The 24,493-nt window shown below is 44.8% G+C and overlaps 1 protein-coding gene across 1 annotated transcript in view; it reads left to right on the plus strand.

The window, feature by feature from the left end:
• Positions 1–24,493, plus strand: part of MYBPC1 (myosin binding protein C, slow type) — a 94,661-nt gene that overhangs the window by 64,690 nt on the left and 5,478 nt on the right. The window contains exons 19-29 of the mRNA XM_021706719.1: positions 519–678; positions 2,447–2,551; positions 3,337–3,525; positions 4,690–4,824; positions 7,838–7,891; positions 9,150–9,317; positions 13,134–13,222; positions 15,794–15,989; positions 17,398–17,537; positions 21,513–21,672; positions 22,656–22,792. Coding sequence (XP_021562394.1) covers positions 519–678; positions 2,447–2,551; positions 3,337–3,525; positions 4,690–4,824; positions 7,838–7,891; positions 9,150–9,317; positions 13,134–13,222; positions 15,794–15,989; positions 17,398–17,537; positions 21,513–21,672; positions 22,656–22,792 — 1,533 coding nt within the window. The remainder of the gene's footprint in view (positions 1–518; positions 679–2,446; positions 2,552–3,336; positions 3,526–4,689; positions 4,825–7,837; positions 7,892–9,149; positions 9,318–13,133; positions 13,223–15,793; positions 15,990–17,397; positions 17,538–21,512; positions 21,673–22,655; positions 22,793–24,493) is intronic.

The following is a 24,493-nucleotide window of genomic DNA, read 5'->3' on the forward strand; positions in this document are numbered from 1 at the left end:
CGACCACCGCAGCCTCGGCCTGCTGAGCTCTGGCGATCCTTCCGCCTCAGCCTTCCGAGTAGCTGGAATTACAGGCATGCGCCACCACGCCCGGCTGATTTTTTGATTTATTGTAGAGATGAGGTCTCGCTGCCCAGGCGGGTCTCGAGCCCGCGGGCTCAGGCAATTCACTCACCTCAGCCTCCCAAAGGCGCGGGATTACAGGCTGAGCCACCGAGCCCGGCTGCATCTGCAGTATTTTTTAGCCCTCCAGCTTTCTCTCGGGATTCTTGGTGATTAGTAGGCTTTGGAATCAAACCCCGGTTCTGCTACCTCATGTCTGTGTGGCCTTGAGCAGGTTCAGGCTCAGTTTCCTCATGTGTAAAATGGTATGATAATACCTTTGTCATTAGAGTTGGGGGAGGATTCAACTGAGGACATGGATATGAGGCATTAACCCCATGCCTAGCCCAAGTGATAAGGCACTCCGAAGTGGCCTTGTTGTGTTGATCATGCCACATCTGCTCTTTCCTTCTTAGGCTATTACTGAGGGAAGTGGCCGGATAAGGGCAGAATCATACCCCGATAGCAGCACTCTGGTCATTGATGTGGCTGAAAGAGATGACTCTGGTATTTACAACATAAATCTGAAAAATGAAGCTGGAGAAGCACATGCAAGCATCAAGATCAAAGTTGTGGGTAAGCCCTCCAGATAAACAGACTGCTAGACTCTCGCTGTAGTTTTTAGATCCAGAGTAGACTTTGCCAGCTGTTGGTTGTCTCAGCTTTTCTGGGCTACCAGCAGAAGAAACACAGTAGAGCTGCATTTGACAAATTGCCGTTTCCCTGTTTCTGCCTGTGCCACTTCTTTTCTCTCCTTTACTTTTCTTCCATTTCATTTCCTTCCTTTCCCTTCTTTTTTCTTTCCGAGAGAACTTCCCATTGGAGGAATGAGTAGCTAAGCTCAGCCATCTGCGGTTGCTGGTCATTAGCTCTCCAGAGTCTGATTCCCTTTCGCTGCCCTTTAAACATCCCAAGAACACGAGTGCTAAGTAATTTCTCACATCACAATCGTTGTAGAGGAGGAGTAGGATCTGCCTTGGTCCTTAGACAGCTAGCTTCGCACATTTTCCTAAGCCTGAATCTGCGGATTATTAGTGTTTCAAGATCTTTTTTTTTTTTTTGAGTCGGAGTCTCACTCTGTCGCCCAGACTGGAGTGCAGTGGCCGCTCCCGGCCACCGCAGCCTCGACCTGCTGGGCTCCGGCGATCCTTCCGCCTCAGCCTTCCGAGTAGCCGGAATTACAGGCGTGCGCCACCACGCCTGGCTGATTTTTTGATTTATTGTAGAGATGAGGTCTCGCTACCCAGGCGGGTCTCGAACCCGCGGGCTCAGGCAATCCACTCACCTCAGCCTCTCAAAGGCACGGGATTACAGGCTGAGCCACCGAGCCCGGCTTGTTTCAAGATCTTAAGATCACTTCTCACTGTAGTTTTCTCTAAATTGATTTCTTTTTTCTTTCTTTTTATTTCTTTCTTTCTTTTTTTTGAATTGGAGTCTCATTCTGTTGCCCAGGCTGGAGTACAGTGGCATGATTACAGCTCACCACAGCCTCAACCTGCTGGGCTCAGGCAGGCAGCTTCCCAAGTAGCTGGTACTACAGGGACACACCACCATACCCAGCTAATTTTTTAATTTATTGTGGACACAAGGTCTCACCATGTTGTCCAGGCTGGTCTCGACCTCCTGGACTCAGATAGTCTCCTCACCTCAGCCTCATAAAGTGCTGTAATTGCAGACATGAGCCACTATGTCTGGTGATATGGTTCAAATTGACCAAAAACTAAGGTCATTTTTATCAGGCATTGAACTAGACTTACATGACACGGTGATTTGATATTTCTGACTTAGATTTCTATCTGCCAACATCTTGAGTCGTCCAACTGATGTAAAATTTACAGTAATTAGTCCTTGATTCAGTTCTGATGGAAGTTCACTTTGTAGTTAAGAAATATACTGGGTATGGTGGCTTAGACTTACAGCCTGGCATTTTGGGAGGACAAAGTGTGAAGATTGCTTGAGTCCAGGAGTTCAAGACCAGCTTGGGCAACACAGTGAGACTTCGTCTCTAAAAAAAATCATATTTGAAATTTAGGCAATAATGTCTCAGTTAATGTGTTTAAGGTAGATAATAAGAGTCTTGGGTTCCATGTGGGGCGTGTTCTGTAATGTGATACCAGTTTAAGGAATTTGGAGACATCATTATTTTAATTTTCATTGGGTTCACCTTTTCTTATTTTATATTGAGCATAACTTTTTGCCCAAGTTAGTTGCTAAGTGCCAGTTCAGTACTCAGAAATAAGTTCCTATGACTGTCACCAAAGAGCATATTTTCCTATTAACATTTTTCTTTGCACTTTGTCTTCTTTATTTTGCTTTATTTCATCCTATTTTTCATCTGCAACAGATATCCCTGACCCTCCAGTGGCACCGAATGTGACAGAGGTGGGAGATGATTGGTGCATCATGAACTGGGAGCCTCCTGCCTACGATGGAGGGTCTCCAATCCTCGGTAAGTGCATGTTGGCCCGCTACGCACCTGCCTCTTCCTGCATCTTAGCAGAGTGCATTTTAAAATACTGCATTTAGAAGAAAACCCATTCGACTGTGACTTTAAATATCCAACCAAAAAAAAATAAATATATATATAGGGAAGTTCTGTAATTACATGAGATTTAAGTAGCTCTGATGAATGTCATCTGATTGCTAGTTCTCCTTTTTGTTGTTGTTGTTAAATGTATATTCTCAGTATCTAATTTTGAAATAATCTGCCTAACTTCCACTGTTCTAGTCAGTGAATGTCTAGTGCACAGGATTATGTCTATGAAGAAATTTCTTTTAGAGTTAAATGCTTAGAAGGATGTGCTTTTCCCTACAACATGGGGATTTTTTTCTCCCTGCTAATAACAAGACTCACAAAACTGGTCATATCCTGCTCCTACCTTCCTGAAATTCGAGTCGACTGTACTGACTCTGACTATATTGCTCAGCTACAACTACTGCCTAGGTGCCGTGGCCTACATATCTGTGATCCATTTTTTTCCTCCTTCTGGTACAGTTTTTTTTTTGTCCTGTTATTTTATTTTTGTCTATATCTTATGATGTTAATACTTTTATTGTTTGCCAACTCTCTCAAATAACTGGTAGAATAAGGTGGATTAAAAATACGTACATATATGACTGTTTCATTTAGAGTGCTGAGAAAATGCAAAATTTGAAGGATTTCTTCTAATATTTGGCGAAGTTTAATCTTAGAGACCAAAGAACAACCTCAGTTTCCATTTTGTGTCCCTGAAGGATACTTTATTGAGAGGAAAAAGAAGCAAAGCTCCAGATGGATGAGGCTGAATTTTGATCTCTGCAAAGAAACAACTTTTGAGCCCAAGAAGATGATTGAAGGAGTGGCCTACGAGGTCCGCATTTTTGCAGTCAATGCCATCGGCATCTCCAAGCCCAGCATGCCCTCCAAGCCTTTTGTTCCGTTGGGTGAGTCAAGAGAAATAACGTCTTTGTCATGGGAATCATTGCCCCAGATTGTGACTGCTTTTTCTCTGACTTCTAACTGGGACAGGCCTGGAGCCTTCTTAGACTTGAGGGTGGGCAAGTGGTTGGAAGCAGTCAGGGGCAATTGTCTGTCTAAGAAGCTACAAAGCGACTTTGATAGAGTTGAATACCTTCATGAGGTAGGCCCTGAACTTCACATTACCAGAATTCCTGTGGATGGCTCCGGTTGCCACTCCCCACTGAGAACACATGACTGAGTCCATGGACACATGACTCCTCTCAGCTTGTCTTTCTGAAGGTACAACCAAGCATCGTGGTATAAACATGGTCACTAAAACACGTTGAAATCCGTTCAGCAGACCACATTCAGAAGCTACTCTCTACTTTGTAGCCTTCATACCTTAAACGTGATATATTCAACCACAAAAGTCACTTCAAAACAAAGAAACAGAAGATGAGATGTTCTACTAGTTTATGGTAGTGAGATATTTTTTCTTTTTCTTTTTTTCTTTTTTGAGTTGGACTCTCACTCCGTCGCCCAGGCTGGAGTGCAGTGGCATGCTCACGGCCACCGCAGCCTTGAACCGATGGGCTCAGGCGATCCTTTCGTCTCAGCCTTCCCAGTAGTTGAAACTACAGGCGTGTGTTACCACTCCCGGCTAATTTTTTGTAGAGATGAGGTCTCACCATGCTGCCCAGGCTGATCTCGAACCCATGGGCTCAGGCAGTCCTCTTGCCTCAGCCTCCCAAAGTCCTGGGATTACAGGCTTGAGCCACCATACCCAGTGAGATATTTTTTCAATAAAAAGGAGATTTAGTGTAAGAGTTTGCTCTTGAAAATTAGAGAGTGCTGGGAAATTTACTCTAGATCATTAAATCCCGAAGCTTGATTTCTTCAACCTCCTTGGGTCTCCCAGCCCACACCAACCTCCCAAGTTAGAGGAAACATGTGACAGCATTTCCAGAATTTCCATGTTAATCAGACCTCTGCCTTGCGCTCCTGGCTCAAGGAGTCTTAACTGAATTGTATTTGGATATGGGGCTTCAGGTTCTGCTTGTGTTTGCATCCCAGTTTATTTAATCACAGTTCCTGTGCTGTCACTCTTAGTTAGTTGCTTTTCCATTTCTGTCTCTTTTATCTTTAAGCTGTCACCAGCCCTCCTACTCTTCTGGCTGTAGACTCGGTCACTGACACGACTGTTACCATGAAGTGGCGGCCCCCAGACCAGATTGGTGCAGCAGGTCTAGATGGCTATGTGCTAGAGTATTGCTTTGAAGGCAGTAAGTACCACTACTTGATGCAATGAATACCATCATCCATAGGTGAGATATGCCCCTTTTCTTCTGTCTGTCTTTCTTGGGAACTCATCTTTCTACTGAAAACGAGATCAAGTCAAATGTCGTCCTTCTGAGAAGTATGAAAACTTAGCCCTTCATTAGTACTTAACGTGAATAAATTGAGCTCTCAAAGCTACCCTAGCTAGACTGCCAGATTGGGCAGTGTGATCGAGCTAAGACATAGGAGAAATGACCTCCAGCTAAACTCCAGGGACTTTCACTTCCTGCCCTAGTGGAATCGAACTGTACCACAGCAAAGTCAAGTCTAGTCAGGATGGAGCCAGTCGGTGCTTCTAAAACCTGCACTAAGCAGAAGTTAGCTCGTGAAAGAGCAGCTTATTTAGATAATAGTGAGAGACTACAACCATGTGGTGATTAGCTCCTGCCTTCTTCCCAGATGGTATAAGAAATAGGTCCACATGTGATAGTAGCTTATCTCAGGGCTTAGATATATCAAAATTTAATCGCTTAAATTTGAGAGGGAAAGAGAAGGCCAATAAAAGTCACTGATAGAAATAATAGAAAAAGAAAACATGACATGAGAAAATATGGGCCATTAGTATACCTGAAAACAAAAAGATGGAAGAGTCACCAAAAGCCTGTTGAGTTTCTTGGTTTCCTCTTTGCCATGACTAAAGGGTGATGACATTTGAAAGTGGCTGAATGGAATTTGCCCTGCTCTGGATTCAGCTCCATTCCTGCGGATGGTAGGTTAACAGTTTGCCAGGGACGCTTGTGTACCTGCTGCAAAGAGTAGCTCAGGGCTTCACCTTCAAGAAAACTCTTTGGATCCTTCACTTGAAGGAAGCAGGCTGCAGAGCGCTTTGGAGAACTCAGGAATGCGAAGGAGTGTACCTCCCCCAGAGGAGAACCGCCATGGAGAAGAAACTTCCTATGAAGAGGAAACTGCCGAGAAAGAAATCTCAGGCCCTGGACTGCAGCACTGTGGAAGGCCCGCCACTGGTCTGGGGGAGAAATGCCAGGAGAATGAAGATACTGGCGCCCCTCCAGTCCTCATACACATGCTCCAAACACGGAATACTGTGCTTGATTTTTCAGGGCGTAAAAAACCTCTCACCCAAACCAGTGGAAACAAGGAAGTTCCCAGGGCTAACCTGGCAAGGGGCGGGTGGTATCACTAACCACTTCAGAATAAGGTGTATCCTATCCCACTGCCCCATTTGAAAACTTTGTGGGCACTCCCTCTGCTTTTGTGTTGCCAGCCAGCAAAACTTCCCAGTGTGGCAGGCTGCTGAGCACAAGCCTTTGTGTATGTTGAACAGAGCAAATTCTTTACTCTTTTCTTTCTGATAGGTTTAAAAAGTAAGAAGATACAGCAAAATGATAGATGGCTGTCATTTTGATGTTACCCACCTTAGATAAAATACAACGAAGTGTATTTTACAGAATTGTGCGTGTGGTCTGTGTAGATACATATGTATAGCTGTAGATACATATGTATATGTACACAGTCATTACTATGTATATATTTTGCCATGTAATGTTTTTGAAGTTAGCTTTCTATGGAAGTTCTGTCATAACGTGCATATCTTTCTTCTTGCAGTCTTTTCTTAGTTTCTTTATGTGGCTGCCTTCTCTTCGTTTTCTTTTAATGGCTGTTGTCCTCCAGACTAATTTTCTACAGTGTTGAATGCTTCTAGAGATGTCAGGTTTTATACTGTAAGAGAATCTTTCTTTTATAAGACCGTGTGTTGTTTTGGACTCTGCCTTTCTCTTGTTTTATATTGTTTTTTAATGCCTGCAGCATTGTACTCTTTATTTTCTTCCTTCACTCTGGTTCTTTCTTTCCGTTCTTAAAAATTCTCCTCACGTGTTAAATAACTTACACATTCCTTCCCCATTCCCCCCAGGACACTGTTTTCTTTCTCTGTTTTCCTCAATTAGTGTTCAAATGTGACAAGGTGGACTGTTTTGCTCCCCCTCTGATCTTGTTGTGTCCTGTTTCTCTTGAAATGTTCTCTCTCACTGGTTCTTCCCTCTTTTGTACATGTTTCCTGAGTCTCCTCTCTCTACTCTCTCATCAACTCTCTCTTGACTATGAAAACTCTAACACAAAAGTTCCCAAGCAGACCATTTGCTTAAACATGTATTTCTTTTTCAGAGTCATAGCAATTTTTATTATCCACATGCCCTCTCAGCTACCAGGATATTCTGGCTTTCTGCCCTCTGCCTTTGTAGGGCTCGAACAAGCGAGAGGCAAGGTTCCAAGGGCCAGACAGTACCGTTCCAGTGCCCCCTCCTGTCCTGATACAGAGAGAGCCATCATCCCAAACCACGAGGGTATGCCGAGACCACCCTGTGAGCCACCCACAGGGGATGTGGGGACCCAGGCAGGCTCAGTGTGTTTTCGTGACACACAGGCCATTGTCGTGGCAACCAGGCTGCCTCCTGAGCTGCTGGGGCAGCCTCAGTCCGCTCAGCAGTGGGGCCCTGGCGTGACAGGGCTGACTTGTTGCAAGTGCTCACACTCCCGTGTCTGACGAGGACGCCCCTGTGGGAGCTCACAGTCCCGGGGGCTCTGCAGGGCCTGCCCCAGGCAGGGGGGCAGGGACGGGAGCCAGGAGAGGCTCCCTGCCATGCACTGCTCCCGGGTGGGCTCCAGGACTGGCTCCTCCTCTTCCTTCTGGTCTTGCCTTGGCCCTCTCCGTCCCTTCTTTCCCCAGCGGAGTGCTCCGGCCTCCTTTCTCCTCCTCCTGTCTTCTCTTCTCCTCTTCTCTGTGGCAGGTGCCTCAGGACAAAACCACAGTCTGCACAGAGCAGGCTGTGCCTCCTGAGGACCCTCTAACCCATTTGGTCTTTTCCGTCACTGCTCTGAAGACAAATCTCTCTGCACACTTTGCATACGTTACTAACAGAGAATGCTGACTACTGATACGATATTCTTCTGGTGTGAAAGTGGGTGTCTTTAATTAATTTTAATGACGGATTCTCAAAGGTACATCAGCAAAACAGTCTGATGAAAATGGGGAGGCTGCGTATGACCTGCCAGGTAAAGTATTCTGCCAAGCCCTCGGGCTTTCTCACTATGTGGTAACGTTTCCGGGAATGCTCTGCGACCGAGCGTGAGGTCTCCCCACCAGGTCTCCCCACCATACGCCCCAGAGCCCTAGAGCGGGGGAGGGGCAGCGAGTCACGGCTGAGGGGCCCCAGGCTGCTGCTTTTTTTTTTTTTGAGTTGGAGTCTCACCCTGTCTGTGGGCATAGTGTGTACTAACTTCTGGAATCTGAAATATTTCTACACCCTGGATCCTGGGTTTGTTTTGGGTTTTTTGAATCAGATTCCCACTCTGTCGCCCAGGCTGGAGTGCAGTGGCACACTCACGGTCACTGCAGCCTCCACCTGTTGGGCTCAGGCAATCCCGTTTCAGCCTTCCAAGTAGCCGGAACCACAGGTGCGCACCCCCATGCCTGGCTGGTTTTTTTATCTATTGTAGAGACGAGGTCTTGCCAAGTTTCCCAGGCTGGTCTTAGACTCCTGGGCTCAGGCAATCCTCTCACCTTGGCCTCCCAGAGTGCTGCGATTACAGGTGTGAGCCACCATGCTCAACCTTGGATGCTGGGTTTAAATTCTCTTGATGTAGTTGGCAAAGCTACCAAAAGCTTTTTAAAAATCAGATTTTTGGTGGATAAAATGGTCCCAACTCCTTATGAGATATCAGTTTGTTAGCTGTGATTCTTCCTTGTGGCCAGACGATTCTTTTCTTTATAAATGTGAATGAACACAATCTGATTCTTTGTGCTTAGATTTGTGTCTCATGAGAATAAATCAGCCAAGATTATATTTGAAATAGAGATTATATGACTATAAAGGTCAATGGCATGCCTTTAAAAAATAGCATTTTTCTGTTTTCTGAACTGTAACATGTGTAGAGAGCTACCTATCATGATTAAATGAATTATTATAAAACCAAATTGGAAGAAAACTGTAAATTCTTGGGGTCAATGACAATTATTCAGGATTAACCATTGTTCAGGATACTTTAATCCTGAATAAAGAGGTTCTTCAGAAACAGCAAAAGCTGATAATTTATTCTTCCTGATGTTTATGTTAGCCATTTCGGCCATTTTTCATTTAAATATGTGAAAAATGCCCGTCCACACAGTCTGAGTTCAGACCGAAGTCATAATCCTTCCAGATGATTTAATTATAGAGTAAAAAAACGCTAATGTGGAGTTGACTATAATGGTGAGGGTGATTTCTTTCACTAAACACTGTTCCTCCTTTTCTTTTTCTTTTCTGGACTTTAGCTGAGGACTGGATAGTTGCAAACACAGATCTGATTGACAAGACAAAGTTCTCCATCACGGGTCTGCCCACAGATGCCAAGATCTTTGTGCGTGTGAAGGCTGTTAATGCAGCCGGTGCCAGTGAGCCCAAGTACTATTCTCAGCCCATTCTCGTGAAGGAGATCATAGGTAGGTGGCAAGGCTTTCAAAATGTAGGCTCCATTTTACATTGTTTGCTTTTTTTTGTTAACCCCTTTCTCAAATTCTCTTATTTTGTTGTTACTCCTTTGATATTTTATTATGCTTCCTGGGAGTTAGAAATGAACATAGCAGCTCTCCTCAAGCAGTGTGGGAGGTTACCTTGGGGTTTCTAACTTGGTACTCTGAGGACTGGTTAGTGAACCTCTCTCCAGGTTCCAGGAGCCGACTCTGGCTGGGCAGCTGATTCACATTGGACAGAGTGTGTTAATGCAACAGTGCAAATAACCCCTGCAGCAGTGTGCCTCCATTGGGTCTGCAAGGTCAAAGCCATTTCCATAATAATAGTGATATATTATTTGCCCCTTTCAGCGTTGTGACATCTACATTGATGGTGTGAAAGTGAAGGTAACACTGCTGTGCTTCAGCATGAATCAAGTCAACACCACTGAACAACTAGCCATCCTTACCTTCCTCACCACCATGCCCTCACAATTAAAAGGGCCAATTTTGCCTTAGCGTGTTCTTGATGAGGCATAAAAATTATTGATTTTGTCAGATCTTGGTCCTTGAATACATGTTTCTTTCTCAACTCATGTGTTAATGAAACTTAAAGTAGGTGTGAGGCTCTTGTGCTGCATACTGCAGTACAGTGGTTGGCCCCAGGAAAAGCATTCTGCAACTCACTGGGAGTCTGAATTGTGACTTTTTTTCATGGAGCGCCATCTTTACTTGAAAAAATGGCTTGAGTGACAAACTTTGGAGAGTCATACTTTATATTTGACAGATATTTTCTAGAAAATGAATGGAGTGAGCCAGTTACTTCAAAGAAAACAATTTATAGTATTTGTTGTCAGCTGACATCAGTAAGAAATTTTGAGCTTTGGGCCAGGCACAGTGGCTCACACCTATAATCCTGCCACTTTGGGAGTCTGAGGTAGGAGGATTGCCTGAGCCCAGAAGTTCAAGACTAGTCTGGGCAACAAAATGAGACCTTGTCTCTACAAAAAAACCAAAAAAATTAGCCAGGCATGGTGGTGCACGCCTATAGCCCTAGCTACTGAGGAGACTGAGGCAGAAGGATTGCCTGAGCCCAGGAAGTCAAGGCTGTGGTGAGCCGCTAAAATGCCACTGCACTCCATCCAGCCTGGGTGTCAGAGTGAGATATCAACTCAAAAAATAATACTAATATTAAAAGAAAAAAGTGTTTGAGCTTTTAAGCAACTACTAGACTTGTGGAAAATTTGTGCTGTATCCACCGCCATGGACTTGGCAGCTTTCCAATACTTAGTTTTTTTCTCATGAGTTGGTGGTGATAGTAACAAATGTAATCTTTTCATATTGTATAATAGAATATGGCAGCATTTAGAAGATCTGTGTAATTCAGTAAAGCAGTGTTTTTCAAATGTCCAGTACGTGTTTAAAAATCACACATAGGTAAAAGGAACTTTCAAAATGCAAGATAGACCAATGGATTTTAATATAATAGAGTCTGAATAAAGTCACTGAAGTTATTTTCACTTCCACATTGCAACTAACCCTTAAGAAACTGCAGCTCCTCACTTTCAGTGCAGAGTTAATTAGGAATATCCATAATTGTCTAAAGAGTTTATATTCCCCCATCTGTGTCCGACTTCAATCAGTCCAACATATGGCAGCAGAAACTAAAGGCAGAAACAAACATGAGAATCTAGCAGTCCTTTGTAAGTCAGACATTTACCAAAGAGATTTGCCAGAATATCGAAACAATGCAATTCATCTCACTTAAGTTCTTTGTTAATATAAAAATAGTTATTTTTTATTAAAATGTGTAATTTTTAAATGGATAAATACAGTATTTCAAAATTTCTGTTTTCATTTCTAATATGGTTATAGATACAGCCCATATAAAGAACCTCCTGAAAGGTTTGGGAATGTTAGGGAACAGACAGACAGATGAGTGGGTGGGTCGGCGGATGGGTGGATGGATGGATGGATGAATGGACGGGTGAAATAAAGCATGACGCATGCACATTTTCTTATTAGATTCTGGAGTCACTCTGAGTAGATTTATTCCTGTTTCATCACTTATTGTCTGTGTGACTTTGAACAAGAGACTTGATTTTTCTAAGCATTAATTTCTTCATCTGAAAAATGAGGATAATACCACATCAAGAGGTTGTGAGAGTTGAATAAATCATTCAACATTATGTGCTTAACAGAGTGCTTGCCATATAATAAGCCCTCAGTATGTGTTAGCTTTTGTTGCTGCGGTTTAATTTGCGATGGGACCTTGCTGGGCCTCCATGTCCTCATATGAAAAGGGAGAGAGTCAGAGGATCTCTTCAGGGTCCCTTCCACCCCAAAATTCAGCACTCATCGCCATCGTCGCCATCCTCTCCGTCTCCCAACACTTGTTGAGCACTGACTGTTCTCAGACACAATACTACATGCTTCACATGGATGACCTCATCTAGCCTCACGACCATTCCAGGAAGTGGGTCTGCTGCCATCGTCTCTGTTTCAGAGAAGAGGAGACTGAGACCAGATCTAAGTGTCTAATCTAGGACTCAAATCCAGATCTCTCTGACTGTGATTTCCACACACAAAGTAGAATCAGTACCTCCCTCACGAGGTGGCTGTGAGTTCAATTTACTCATGTAAATGAAGCATTCAGCCCAGTGTCTGTCACATTCTAAGCACTTGAGTCATGAGACCTGCATCATCTCCGTGAGCCTGTGAGCTTCTGACTCCCTCCTCCTGGTGGGTTTGCAGCAACATATTCTAGGGTCTAGGGGGGCCAGGGCTGCCTAGTGGCACTCCACTGTTGTCACACAGGGATAAAGTACCTTTCAGACGTCACAGCGTCACCTCAACAGCAAGTACTAGGGGCCAACATATTTTTCTTTCTTCTGGTGTGAAAGAATGGACAGTCCTCCCAGCTATGGTGCTGCCTGTGATCTTTTGTAGAATATTCATTGGCGAATATACTTGCAAATATATTAGAAACCAGGAAAAGTATGTATAAGACCCCAAGAGGAAATGTAGTGTTTCTCTATAAAGTTGCTTTAGTCTTATAACAACAATAAAAATAGGAAGTTGCAATAAAGTCAGACGTCAGGGATAAACCTTGCTGAGTCAATCTGTTAAACCATTTCTGCTTGAAAAAAACCACTTTGAACCAAAGTTACCATATGCGAGTAAAAGCTGTAAGTGGCACAAATAAGACTTTATTGTAGCTGGACACAGTGGCTCACACCTGTAATCCCAGGACTTTGGGAGGCTGAGGTGGGAGGATTCCTCGAGCCCAGGAGTTTGAGACCAGCCTGGGCAACATAGCGAGACCTCATCGCTACAAAAATTTTTTAAAAGTTAGCTAGAGTATTGGGAAACTGCCAGGGGAGGGTGGGGCGGGAAAGGCAGTAGTGGGAAACTACTTGGGGGGGAAGCACACCTCATCAACAAGGGTACCTGCATAATGAACATTTGAATACCTAACCCTGAATTGTACCCCACATCTTCAAAATAAAAAACTAAAATAAAAAGTTAGCCAGGTGTGGTGGTGTGTGCCTGTAGCCCCAGCTACTTGGGAGGCTGATGCAGGAGAATTCCCTGGGCCCAGGAGTTGGAGGTTGCCGTGAGCCGTGATTGTGCCACTTCACTTCAGCCTGGGCAACAGAGTGAGACCCTGGCACAAAACGAAAAGACTTTATTGCAGAGACATGACCACAAGGATATGCCTGTGGGCATCATGCCATGATGTTTATGCAAGGTTGTTTTCCGGAGACTATACTGATTGCAAATTATGCTGTTCCTACCCTCACTCAGAGCCTCCAAAGATTCGCGTCCCGAGGCACCTGAAGCAAACCTACATTCGCAGAGTTGGAGAAGCCGTGAATCTGGTTATACCCTACCAGGTAATCATTTGGGCCGCCCATCTTCTCTTTCCAGGGCTGGGTGTTTCAGCCCGTAAGTTCATTGTGCATCAGGATTCCCTTGGAAGAAGAACAGGTAAACAACGGAAGAGAGTTGGGGGCTGACTGCACAATCTCCTGCTGTGGAAACAGGAGATCTAGAAAATGTCGCAGGTTTTCTTTCTGCACGAGCCGAATGAGAGCCAGTCTTGCCTGAAGTTCAGGACCTGAAGTAGAGCAGGGAAGAAGCAGCAAGGAGATGCCAAGGAAGACATTCTTGACCCTGATGTCTGTAAAACTCATCATTCCAAGTGGTACTCTCAGTGTCGCCTTTAGGAAAACAGTCTGCGCTTAGTGTCTACTCTGACTCCAAACCAAAAACACATTTTCAGTAAGGGCATAACAGAAATTTGAGATCCTGATGATACTAACTGAAATGTGTGAACACAGCTAAATCAATGCTTCAGCAAAAGCATTTGTTTTTCACAAGATTAACCAGGCTTCTTTCAGTCGTCAGTTTTGGTCTCATGCACACACACACACCTCTCCCCCCCCAGACACACACACCCTGCACCTCCCTGTCCCTGCCCCTAGCTCCCTACTCACACGACTTCTCCAGTGCCTCTGGACCGTGCTGTTCAATAGACCTTTCTGCAGTAACAGAAATATTCTAGGTATGTGCTGTCCCATGTAGGAGCCACTAGTCACATGTGACCATTGAGCACTTGAAACGTGTGACTGGGAGCTAGTGTGACAGGAGAAATAAAATTTAATTTATTTTAATTAGTTGTAATTAAAATAGCCACGTATAGCTTGTGGCTATGGTATCAGACAACACAGTCTTAAAATTTGGGTCTCTGTACACATGTGAACACTCATACACACACACACCCATACACAGAGAGAGAGAGAGCACTCTGTTCAAACCCAGGCGTCCATGAAAGCCAAGCTACAGCGACAGCCATTCAGGCCATCCTCACGGCGCTCGGGCCCTCGCCTAAGAAGAAGCGTTACGTGCTGCACATACAGCACTTGAAGTCAGAAGGAAAGTCAAGAAGGAGAAGTGGAACATGGCGGGGAGAGGAGAGGCTTGGCAGGTTCTCCACCCGACTCCTCCCACAGCCTCAAATAAAGCCAGGCGTGGCGGCGAGGCAAGCCCTGGGGCCCCAGCCCTGCTCGGGGGCTGTGGAGTCTGCCTTGTAGTCTCCATCATGTCTGCCACCCCGGTGATCCCTGCTCCCAGGTTTTGGGGGTCTTTGTGTTTGGCTTCTGTCACTGGGCTGGGAGAGGAAAGAGCAGAACAGAGACCTCATAGGTCTGGCTTCACAGGATGCCCAGCCATCATGAAAGGAGTGATGAACCCAGAGTGTCATGTTTGTGTATCTGTGTGGCTGCTAGAGTCCCTGCACATTTTCTCGTTTGATGCTCAGGAACCTGTGTGAGGTCAGAAGAGCAGATTTCCTCGCCCCTGCTTGAGAAGGAAAGAAACAGGGAGACAGAAGTTAAGTAACTTTCCCCAGGTCTCACAAGTAAATGGTTGGGCCGAGGCAGGTTTTATGTCCCCTGATTGAGTTGGAGCTTTTTCATGCCGTATGTGATTAGAAAACCCACATCTTCCCCAGTAGCCAACAGCATGTTGTCCATTGCAGTAAATACTGCTGGAAATTTCTCTCTGCCCTTGATAGTGTTGTTCTCTGCTTCCCAAGTGCAGGACTGAGCACTTCTACTTTGGGGCGGGTTCCAGTGTGTGTTACTCCAGTCCCTCATCCCAGCCTAGCCACGCACGAGCTACATTCAGAGCCCAAGGGAAAGCTGTGCCTTTCCTGACTGGACTAATACTTGGTTCTTGTCTGCTGGGATGAGCCGGAGCTCAGGGGCTCTAGGAAGTTCCTTGGTAATAGAAACTGAGATTCATGTCCATGAATGAGGTTATGATTTCTTAAAGTCTGCTCTCAAAGAATAACTTAAGCAGAGAGAGAATTGTAGACAAGTCTGAAATGCCCAGAGCAGTACAACGGAATAATAATCACTAGCATTTAGGTGATATCAATAAAACACTTATATAGTGTACAGAAACTTTCTCAGGACTTCAATCTTTATAACTACCCTTTGGGATAATTACTACCGTTATTCCTGTTTTGCAGATTGAAAACCAAGGCACAGAGAGTTTAAGCAACTTGTCCAGGGTCCCACAGCTATCCAGTGGCCGGGAATTAGATACAGATTCCAGGGCCCCAGAGCCCATGCTCTTTACCACTGTGTGTGTTGTCAGGCTTTGGACCCTTGGAGACCTGGCTGGGACACACAGTTCCAGCATGTACTCAGCTGCAAAGTCTTGGGCAAATCACTTGCATCCTCAATCCAAAAACTGAGGATGATGTTACTGACCTTGATGTGACAAGTAAGAGAAATTGTCAACATGTAGCGCCTTGGACGTAGAGCACGGTCAGCAGTTGGGAGCTGGTGTTCCCCATCTATCCAGAACTGGTTAAGCCGCTGTTGTTCCTGTAATGCTGAAAGAGCATCTTGAGACAATGTTACTTCCCCCTCTCCTTTTTCTGTCTTTCTTTTCAGGGAAAACCAAGACCAGAATTAACTTGGAAGAAGGATGGTCAAGAAATTGATAAGAATCAGATAAACATTCGCAACTCTGAAACTGACACAATCATCTTTATCAGGAAGGCAGAGAGAAGCCACTCGGGGAAGTACGACCTGCAGGTCAAAGTGGACAAATACGTGGAGAGTGCATCGATCGACATCCAGATTGTTGGTAGGTTTGGAGAGAAGAACCGGAATGTCTGTCAGAGCGGTTCAGGACTGATTGTTCTTGTCGTCAAGACAAGAGGAAGAGTTTTTGTTAGGCTGGCTTTATGTAAAATTATCATTTTTAGATTTGTTTTAAACAATAAATGTGCTAGCATTTCTAAATGATTTCACCGACTAAGTGATGAAGGGACTAGTTGTGGGAGACTTAGGGTATATGTGTTCAAGAAAATTATGGAATGTACTTTTCAGTGAAATCCGTCTGTGGTGCTTTACACTCAAACTCTCTTAGTCTTCGTTTCTTAGCTCCCTGGTGATAAAACTGTGTCCTGTATTGAATCCTTGTGTTAAAAAACAGTGTCTTTTTTTCTGTGTTTTGTTTTGTTTTTTGAGACAGAGTCTCACTCTGTCACCCAGGCTGGAGTGTAGTGATACAATCTTGGCTCACCACAGCCTCAACCTCATGGGTTCAGGCAACCCTTCTGCCTCAGCATCCCGAGTAGCTGGGACTACGGGGATGCACCACCACACCCACTCATTTTTTTTATTTTTTGTAGAAATGAAGTCTTGCTATGTTGTCCAGGTTAGTCTAGAATACCAGAGCTAAAGCATTCCCCCTGCCTTGGCTTTCAAAGTGCTGGGATTACAGGCATAAGCCCCTGCACCTGGCAAAAAGCATTGTAGACTCTTAGTAAGTTTTGTCTCTGAGTTTTAAAAAAATTATAGATTCTAGACCTAGTTTAACATGTTCCTTACTCCACCTAATGAAGTTTTAATGGAGAATGAAGAATGTTTCTTAAATATAAGGAAGATGTACTTCAACAGAATTAAACCGTTAAACACTGAGCTGGTTGATCCTGCAAGGCTAGGTGGATAGTAGATACTTACTTGCCCAAGGAATGAATAAGGTCAGTTCGTTCTTCTGTCCAGAGTTGGGAGAATCAAAGGAGGACTCCTTATGGCTGGGCCCCTCTTGCTGGAACTGTTCTGTAAGTTTTACCCTGTTAAGAAATAAATTTAAGAGCAGAGCTAGGAAAAGCCTTATTTCCAATCATTTTTAGTCATTAAATTTCAGTAAATTTGCTGAAGCTTGAGGCTCTCTAACCAAAGGGGCAACTTCCTATGACACTGTCCCCTAGGGTGAAAGGTCATGCCCTTTAAACTAAGCACTGCTTTCTCACTGGCTGAGCTTCTGTGAGCTGCTAAGTTGTGGGCAGTTCTGGGTCGACTCTGAGCCCTGGATCTGCCTGGCTCCAGCCCACTGGCAGCACAGGGTCTCAGGAGACCTCGTGTAGGGTCTGGAACAGCACTGCCTCCCATCACGTAGAGAGGGACACTTAAAAATATCCTGACTTAACAGGGTATAGGCTGGGAGTGAAGGGGACCTCTCAGTGATGTTGTGAATTCGTCCACAGACCGTCCGGGTCCACCCCAAGTGGTGAAGATTGAGGATGTCTGGGGAGAGAATGTGGCACTCACGTGGACACCACCGAAGGATGATGGAAACGCCTCCATCACAGGGTACACCATCCAGAAGGCTGACAAGAAGAGCATGGTAAGGCCGCTTTCCACAGCAGAGTCGCCTTTCATCAAAGGTGAGGGGGCGGCACGAGGTCCTCACTGGCGAGGAGCCCATGGGGGCCGTGAAGAAGTGATGTGGCGTAGTGGAAAGGCGAGTACCTTGGAGCCACTGCGGTGGACTTGGGCCCCGGCATCGCCACCTAAAGCCATGTGCAGATGGACAGTCACCTGACCTCTTTGACCTCCATCTTCCTCATCTCCAAAATGGGGCTCCAGATACTTACCTTGCTTGGTTATTGTGAAGCTGAAATAATATAAAGCAGCTGGTGCAGTGCTCAATAGAATTCAGTAAATTCATTCATTCGACATGTATTTCATCACTCTAGAGTCTCAGATTTACACCCCTGCGACTCTTCTCCTTGTGAAATAAATGTTGGATAGTATGGACTTAGGTCTTTAAAAAAAGATATCAATTAGGAAAGAGATTCTAAAAGGTTACAGCATGTACAAAGGCACAAAGGCCTTGAGGAGGAAAAGAGCTTAATGTGTTCAAGAAGCAGCCTAGTTGGAGTGTGAATTACTAAACCTGTATTTTGTAGATGTGGAAACTGAGGCTTAGAGAGGATAAGTGACTTGCTGGAGGTCACCAGATCTTAAGTGTCCAAGTCTGCACAGAAACCATCCACTATACTCTGCTCCTGCCTGTGAGTGAGTAAGAGTGGATGAACGGATGAATGGACGGACGGACGTTTGGACAGACACACACACAGTGACATAGAGCTATTTTCACTCTCCTACTAAGAGTAAAGCACACTAAATGATAGGAAGTCTCCAAGCATTTGCACTAATAGCTCTCAGTGAGAACTTAGGTCATGAAGTCACTTCAGATTCATGGAAGGAGAGAAAGTTGGAAGGACGGTCTCAGCAACCGGAAGGGGTTTGAAGCCAGTTTTTTCCATAAACTATTTCCAGTACAACTTTTGTTTTCCTTGGTGAATGTTACATGACAAATAAAATTTGATGTTCAAAACGATGTCTTTCACTGAAATCTGGACTGCTCAAGAGCTAGACTGAAGAAGGACCTTGCAAAGGAAGGATGTGAACGTCTTAGAACCCTTAGCAATGGGGCTCTTTGCTGGCACATGGGCCTGATTCCGGCATGTTCCCAGGACACTCTGGGTCCTGAAGAGGGCCCTTCAGGCGGCCCCAGCTCTCACCCCTCTGTCAGAATGGCCCAGCATTTGTCTTCCTAGACATCTAGTCAAGTCAAGGCAGGCCAGGCCTTTCCTGCTGCTTCGTGGGACTGAGGTCTGCCTGGTGATGGTGGCGATTCCCTAATCCCTACTGGATTTTAGCAGGGGCAAACCTAGCGAAGCGAGATGCTCACTCTGCGGTGCTCTTCCGGGAGATCACTGTGTGGTGTCTCCCTGTGGCTGCAGATGCTGTTCTTCACTTCGGCTCCTGTGGGCATTCACGCCTTCCGAAACACTGCTTCCATTGTGTGCCAAAATGCTGTTTTTCATTCTCTTACTATATGTTGATATTCTTGCTGCTGAATCAAACCAATTTTTTTTTTGAGTCGGAGTCTCACTCTGTCACTCAGGCTGGAATGCAGTGGCATAATCATAGCTAACGCAGCCTCCACCTGCGGGTTTCAGGCGATCCTTCCACCTCAGCCATCCAAGTAGCTGGAACTACAGGAGTGCGCCACCGTGCCCGGCTAACTTTTTGATTTATTGTAGAGACAAGATCTTGCCAAATTTCCCAGGCTGGTCTCAAACTCTTGGGCTCAGGGAATCCTCTCACTTCCACCTCCCAAAGTGCTGGGATTACAGGTTTGAGCCCCTGTGCCCAGCTTGAATCAAACAATTTTAAAAAGCTCCTATTCACTAGGCGTAGTGGCTCACGCCTATAATCCCGGCACTTTGGGAGGCCGAGGTAAGAGGATTGCATGTGCCCACAGGTTCAAGACCAGCATGGGCAACTTGGTGAGACCTCATCTCTACATAAATCAAAAAATTAGCTGGCTGTAGTTCCAGGAAGGCTGAGGCGGAAGGATCACTTGAGCCTAGCAGGTCGAGGTTGCGGTGGCCATGAGCATACCACTACACTCCAGGCTGGGCAACAGAGTGAGACTCCAACTCAGAAAAATAAAAATAAAAATAAATAAAAAGCTCCTGCTCTTGGGGCACTCACAGTCTAAGCAAGAAGAAAGATATAAAACCAAAAGATAAGCCAGATGTGGTGGTGCACACCTGTAGTCCCAACTACACAGGAGTCTGAGGCACAAGGATCATTTGAGCCTGGGAGTCCGAGGTCAACCTGGGCATCATAGCATAGCAAGACACTGTCTTTTTTTTTTGGAGTCAGAGTCTCACTCTGTCGCCCAGGCTGGAGTGCAGTGGCATACCTGTGGCCACCCCAGCGTTGATCTGCTGGGCTCACGTGAACCTTCCACCTCAGCCTTCCAAGTAGCTGGAACTACATGCATGCAGTACCATGCCTGGCTAATTTTTTGATATATTGTAGAAACAAGATGTCGCCAAGTTGCCCAGGCTCGTTTCAAATCCCTGGGCTGAGGCAAGCCTCTTGCTTTGGCCTCTGAAAGTGCTGGGGTTACAGGCTTGAGCCACCACACCCGGCCAAGCCTCTGTCTCTTCAAAACAAAACAAAACAAATTATAGCACAGTATAATATAAATTAGAATGAAAGTTTGCCTAAAGTGCTTTGGGAATAAAGGAAGGCATAACTACATTTGTCTGGTGTCTTTATAATATCGAAAATTGATAGACGATGAGAGCCCCTAGAAGTTCCATGAAAATACTTTGTTTAATGAAGTGTCTTCTTATCAGCAAATGTGTTTTCTTAATTAATGGTGCTAAAAATATGTGGTATCATGTGGTTTTCTGGTTGCAAGATAAATTTTTTTTTTTTTTTTTGAGTTGGAATCTCCCTCTGTCGCCCAGACTGGAATGCAGTGGCCGCTCCCGGCCACCGCAGCCTTGACCTGCTGGCACCGGCGATCCTTCCACCTCAGGCTTCTGAGTAGCTGGAACTACAGGCGCGCGCTACCATGCCCAGCTAATTTTTGAGTTATTGTAGAGATGAGGTCTCGCCTGCCCAGGCAGGTCTCGAACCCGCAGGCTCAGGCAATCCACTCACCTCAGCCTCCCAAAGGTGCAGGATTACAGGCTGAGCCACCAAGCCCGGCGCAAGATAAATTTTAAAACCACTATATTTCTTGGTGTGGTGAGAAAAATAATTTAATGTAGCTTTAACTTCTCATTCATTTATTAAGTGTTCAGTAACTATTGATTTGTGCATAGTACCTACTATATGCCAGGTACTGTGACAGGCACTGGGAATACCAGAAGTGAGAAGAAAAGTCAGGCTTTCTATCATGGTGTGTTCACTCCAGAGGGGGGTAGATAGTCAACAAGTAAAACAGTGGATACGTAGGATGACTCAAGTACTGTGGGAAACGTTGGGCAGACGAGGGTGGCAGAGGCCAGGTGGTGGGGAAACAGGTGGGGAGGAGGTGCTGTCTGAGCAAAGACCCGAAAGAACCAATAGTAAGCAAATTTACTAGGTACTATTAATTTTTCTCTAGTGATTTAGCTTCATCTCTTCCTCATAACAAGTTGGCACTGAAAGTCTGCAATGATACTTTGTTCTACAAAAGATGTATAGACAGACAAGTAGGTAGGCATGTAGAAAAATAGATGCCACACACCATATGGTTATGAAGAAAATATGAAGGAGGTAACATCCAGGGTTTGTATGAATCTAATGTGTAAATAAAGATTAAATTATACAGTCAAATATAAATACTTGGTAAAATATTAAACAAATTAAATGTACGTTGTTATTACTTTCCATATAGAATTGAGTGCTGCTTTTGTTGTTGTTGTTAATGAAGCATCCTTCTTATTTATTCCAGTCAACAATTGGAAAAGTTGTTTATTTTTAAGTGATTTCCTCAAATTATTATGTGTTTTTTTCTCTCTAGGAATGGTTCACTGTCATCGAGCATTATCACAGAACCAATGCCACCATCACTGAACTGGTCATAGGCAATGAGTATTACTTTCGGGTCTTTTCTGAAAACATGTGCGGCCTCAGTGAGGATGCAACGATGACCAAAGAGAGTGCTGTGATCGCCAAGGACGGTGAGTGGGGAGTGGACTGGCACTTGGGAACCTTGACTGGTGGGGATTAGGTAGAGAAGACTGGAAAGAGCAGGCGTGGTGAAAAGAAACAAAACAGTAAACACACAGTGTAGAATTATGGTCCAGTGTTCAAGTAAACTTTTCATTTTGCAGGTAGAATTTCTCAAGTAAAATTATATTACTAGTGCATTTTTACAAATATAGGCTTTAATTAATTGCAGCTTCTGGGCAGTGAATCTTTAAGTGGCTAAAATCACAGGGCAGAAAAAAATAGACATTTCCTTCTAGAGTTTCTGTTACTTTTATTCTTGGACACATTCAGTGTAGCTACACATGGGACCCACTCTACAACGGAAGGAGAAACTCAGTTCTGTCCTTATCATTTCATCATAAACCTCCTTAAAGTCCTTCCTTGTGATTTCCACATTACAATTGGTTCTGTTAGAATACTCAGAAAGCACCAAAGTCTTCACAGTATCTGTCTCAGTTTCAGATGACCACTCTGACTTTCTACCCCATGTGGCATTGGCTGTGCACTTGTGCCTGTCAGAACTTATCCCATGTGGCAGTTACTCTTAATTTGTTTGTTTGTTTGCTTGTTTGTTTGTTTTTGAGTCAGAGTCTCACTCTGTTGCCCAGGCTGGAGTGCAGTGGCATACTGCATCCTCCACCTGCTGGGCTCAGACAATCCTTCTGCCCCAGCCTTCCAAGTAGCTGGAACTACAGGGGTGCACCACCACAACCAGTTAATTTTTGTGATTTATTGCAGAGACAGGGTCTCACCAAGTTGCCTAAGCTAGTTTCAAACCCCTGGGCTTGGTCATTCCTCTCATCTCAGCCTTCCAAAGTGCTGGTATTACAGGTGTGAGCCACTGTGCTTGGCTAACTCAGGGAAATTTTAATCCGGAGTGAAGTCTGCCAAGAATAATATATTCTCAGGCCAATTTGCATATCTTAACACATTTTAAACACTTGTTTTTAAGGTAAAGTCTACAAAAATCCAGTGTATGAAGACTTTGATTTCACTGAGGCACCCATGTTTACTCAGCCTCTGGTGAACACCTATGCTGTGGCTGGTTACAATGCCACCCTGAACTGCAGCGTGAGAGGGAATCCCAAGGTATGTTTTTCTATCACAGCAGTTACGTAAAGAATTGACTGCAGAGTCTCTCTTTTTTATTTGCCATGCTATAATCGTAAGTGACACAATGGACCTTCCCACTGCTGTTTGCATCTTTCAGGGTGAGGGAGTGGAGGGTGGTATTGTTGATGGATAATTGGCTGCACTATTCAAATGTAGTAGTAAAAACTCCTGTGTTTCTTTACTAAGGGATACCTTCTAAAGAAAGAGCAACTGATCTATTTTCTATTTTTAAAAGGACTAAGGTAAGAAGATGGAAGCAGTATTGTTTTGCTGGAAAATTAGGTGGTCATGCTGATTCATCAGGAGTTCTGTAATAGGCTAAAGTAAATAACAGTTACACTTGAATGCAAGGCAGAATAGGAAATGTGCTTTAGTAAGTGTGCAGAGAGCTAAGGAAGGAGATATCACATCTGACTGAGGACATGTTTTAAGTTTTTATGTTGGCATTTGAAAAGAACAATGAATTAATATTGCCCATGGAGATATATACTCCTGGGTGGCACTGATAAAAGTGTTCCTGAATTTGGGAAAATTACACATTTTTTTGGTGCTAACCTTGACTAGAAATAGGAAAGTCAAAGGAAGAAGCCAGACTGAGGATGGGAAGAAGATGTCAAGTTCGTGTTTAAGTGGAAGTGACCCTGGCACATCCGTGTGGGTAGGAGGAGGAAGCAGATGGAGAGCGCCACCCAGGAATGAGGAGGAAGACTGAGTTGTTACTTCCGTGTGGGAGTCCCAGGCCTGGAGGCGCTACACCCCACCCCTCGCCAGAGCTCTAGAGAGGAATGTCATGGAGGAAAGCGGGCAGTGAGTGGAGGCCCAGGAGCACGGCCGTGTCTCAGAGAATGCTCTCGTTTGGCAGGTGGAAGGAAGAAGAGGACTGTGCGAAGGAGACGGAGAGGCAGGCTCTCTAGGCTCTGAGCCAGGCACAGTGGAAGAGGTGGAAGGGAAAGTGTGGGGACACGTAGGCACAAAAGGAAGTCTGAGTGGCGCTGGAGGGTTAGGGACGGCAAATGCAGTTCAGCGGTCACGGAGATGGAGTCACCTTCCTGGGCGGTTGGGTCATTACCGATTGTGCATTGTCTCATTGGAGAAGGTCCGTTGCCACTGGCTGATAAGTGCAGATGCCAGAGGGGAGCTTAAATGATGAAAGGCATGTACAGCCCATAAAGAATTAGACCCAGACGTGGTGGCATGTGCCTTATAGTCACAACTACGTGGGAGGCTGAGGTGGGCGGATCACTTGAGCCCAGGAGTTGAAGGCCAACCTGGGCATCACAGTGAGATTCTCTCTCTTTTTTAAAAAGCTGCTTTTAATTAGAAAAGAATATTAGAGTAAGGAAGTGGAGAAAAATCAGAGGAGTTATGGGGCGTCTCTGAAAAATGTCGTCTCTAGGATGAGTTCGCACCATAGACCTGAGGTCAAAACCTTTTTAAATTTGAAAATATATAATTGACAAATATTGTATCCATTCAAGGTGGACAACATGATGATTTGATATACGTACACATTGTATGTATCACAATCAAATTAATTCATCTCCACCATGCGTACAAAAGACCTCCATAGCTTGCTCCTCTCATAGCTGGAAGTTTGCAGATGAGATGAAAACTCAGCTGAATCCTTTTGGGGAGACTGCCCTGGAGCCGTCCCTAAACAGCTCTGGCTTTCTTCTT

Source organism: Carlito syrichta, unplaced genomic scaffold, assembly GCF_000164805.1.
Source record: "Carlito syrichta isolate Samal-C Ts95f unplaced genomic scaffold, Tarsius_syrichta-2.0.1 Scaffold315954, whole genome shotgun sequence".
NCBI lineage: Eukaryota > Metazoa > Chordata > Mammalia > Primates > Tarsiidae > Carlito > Carlito syrichta.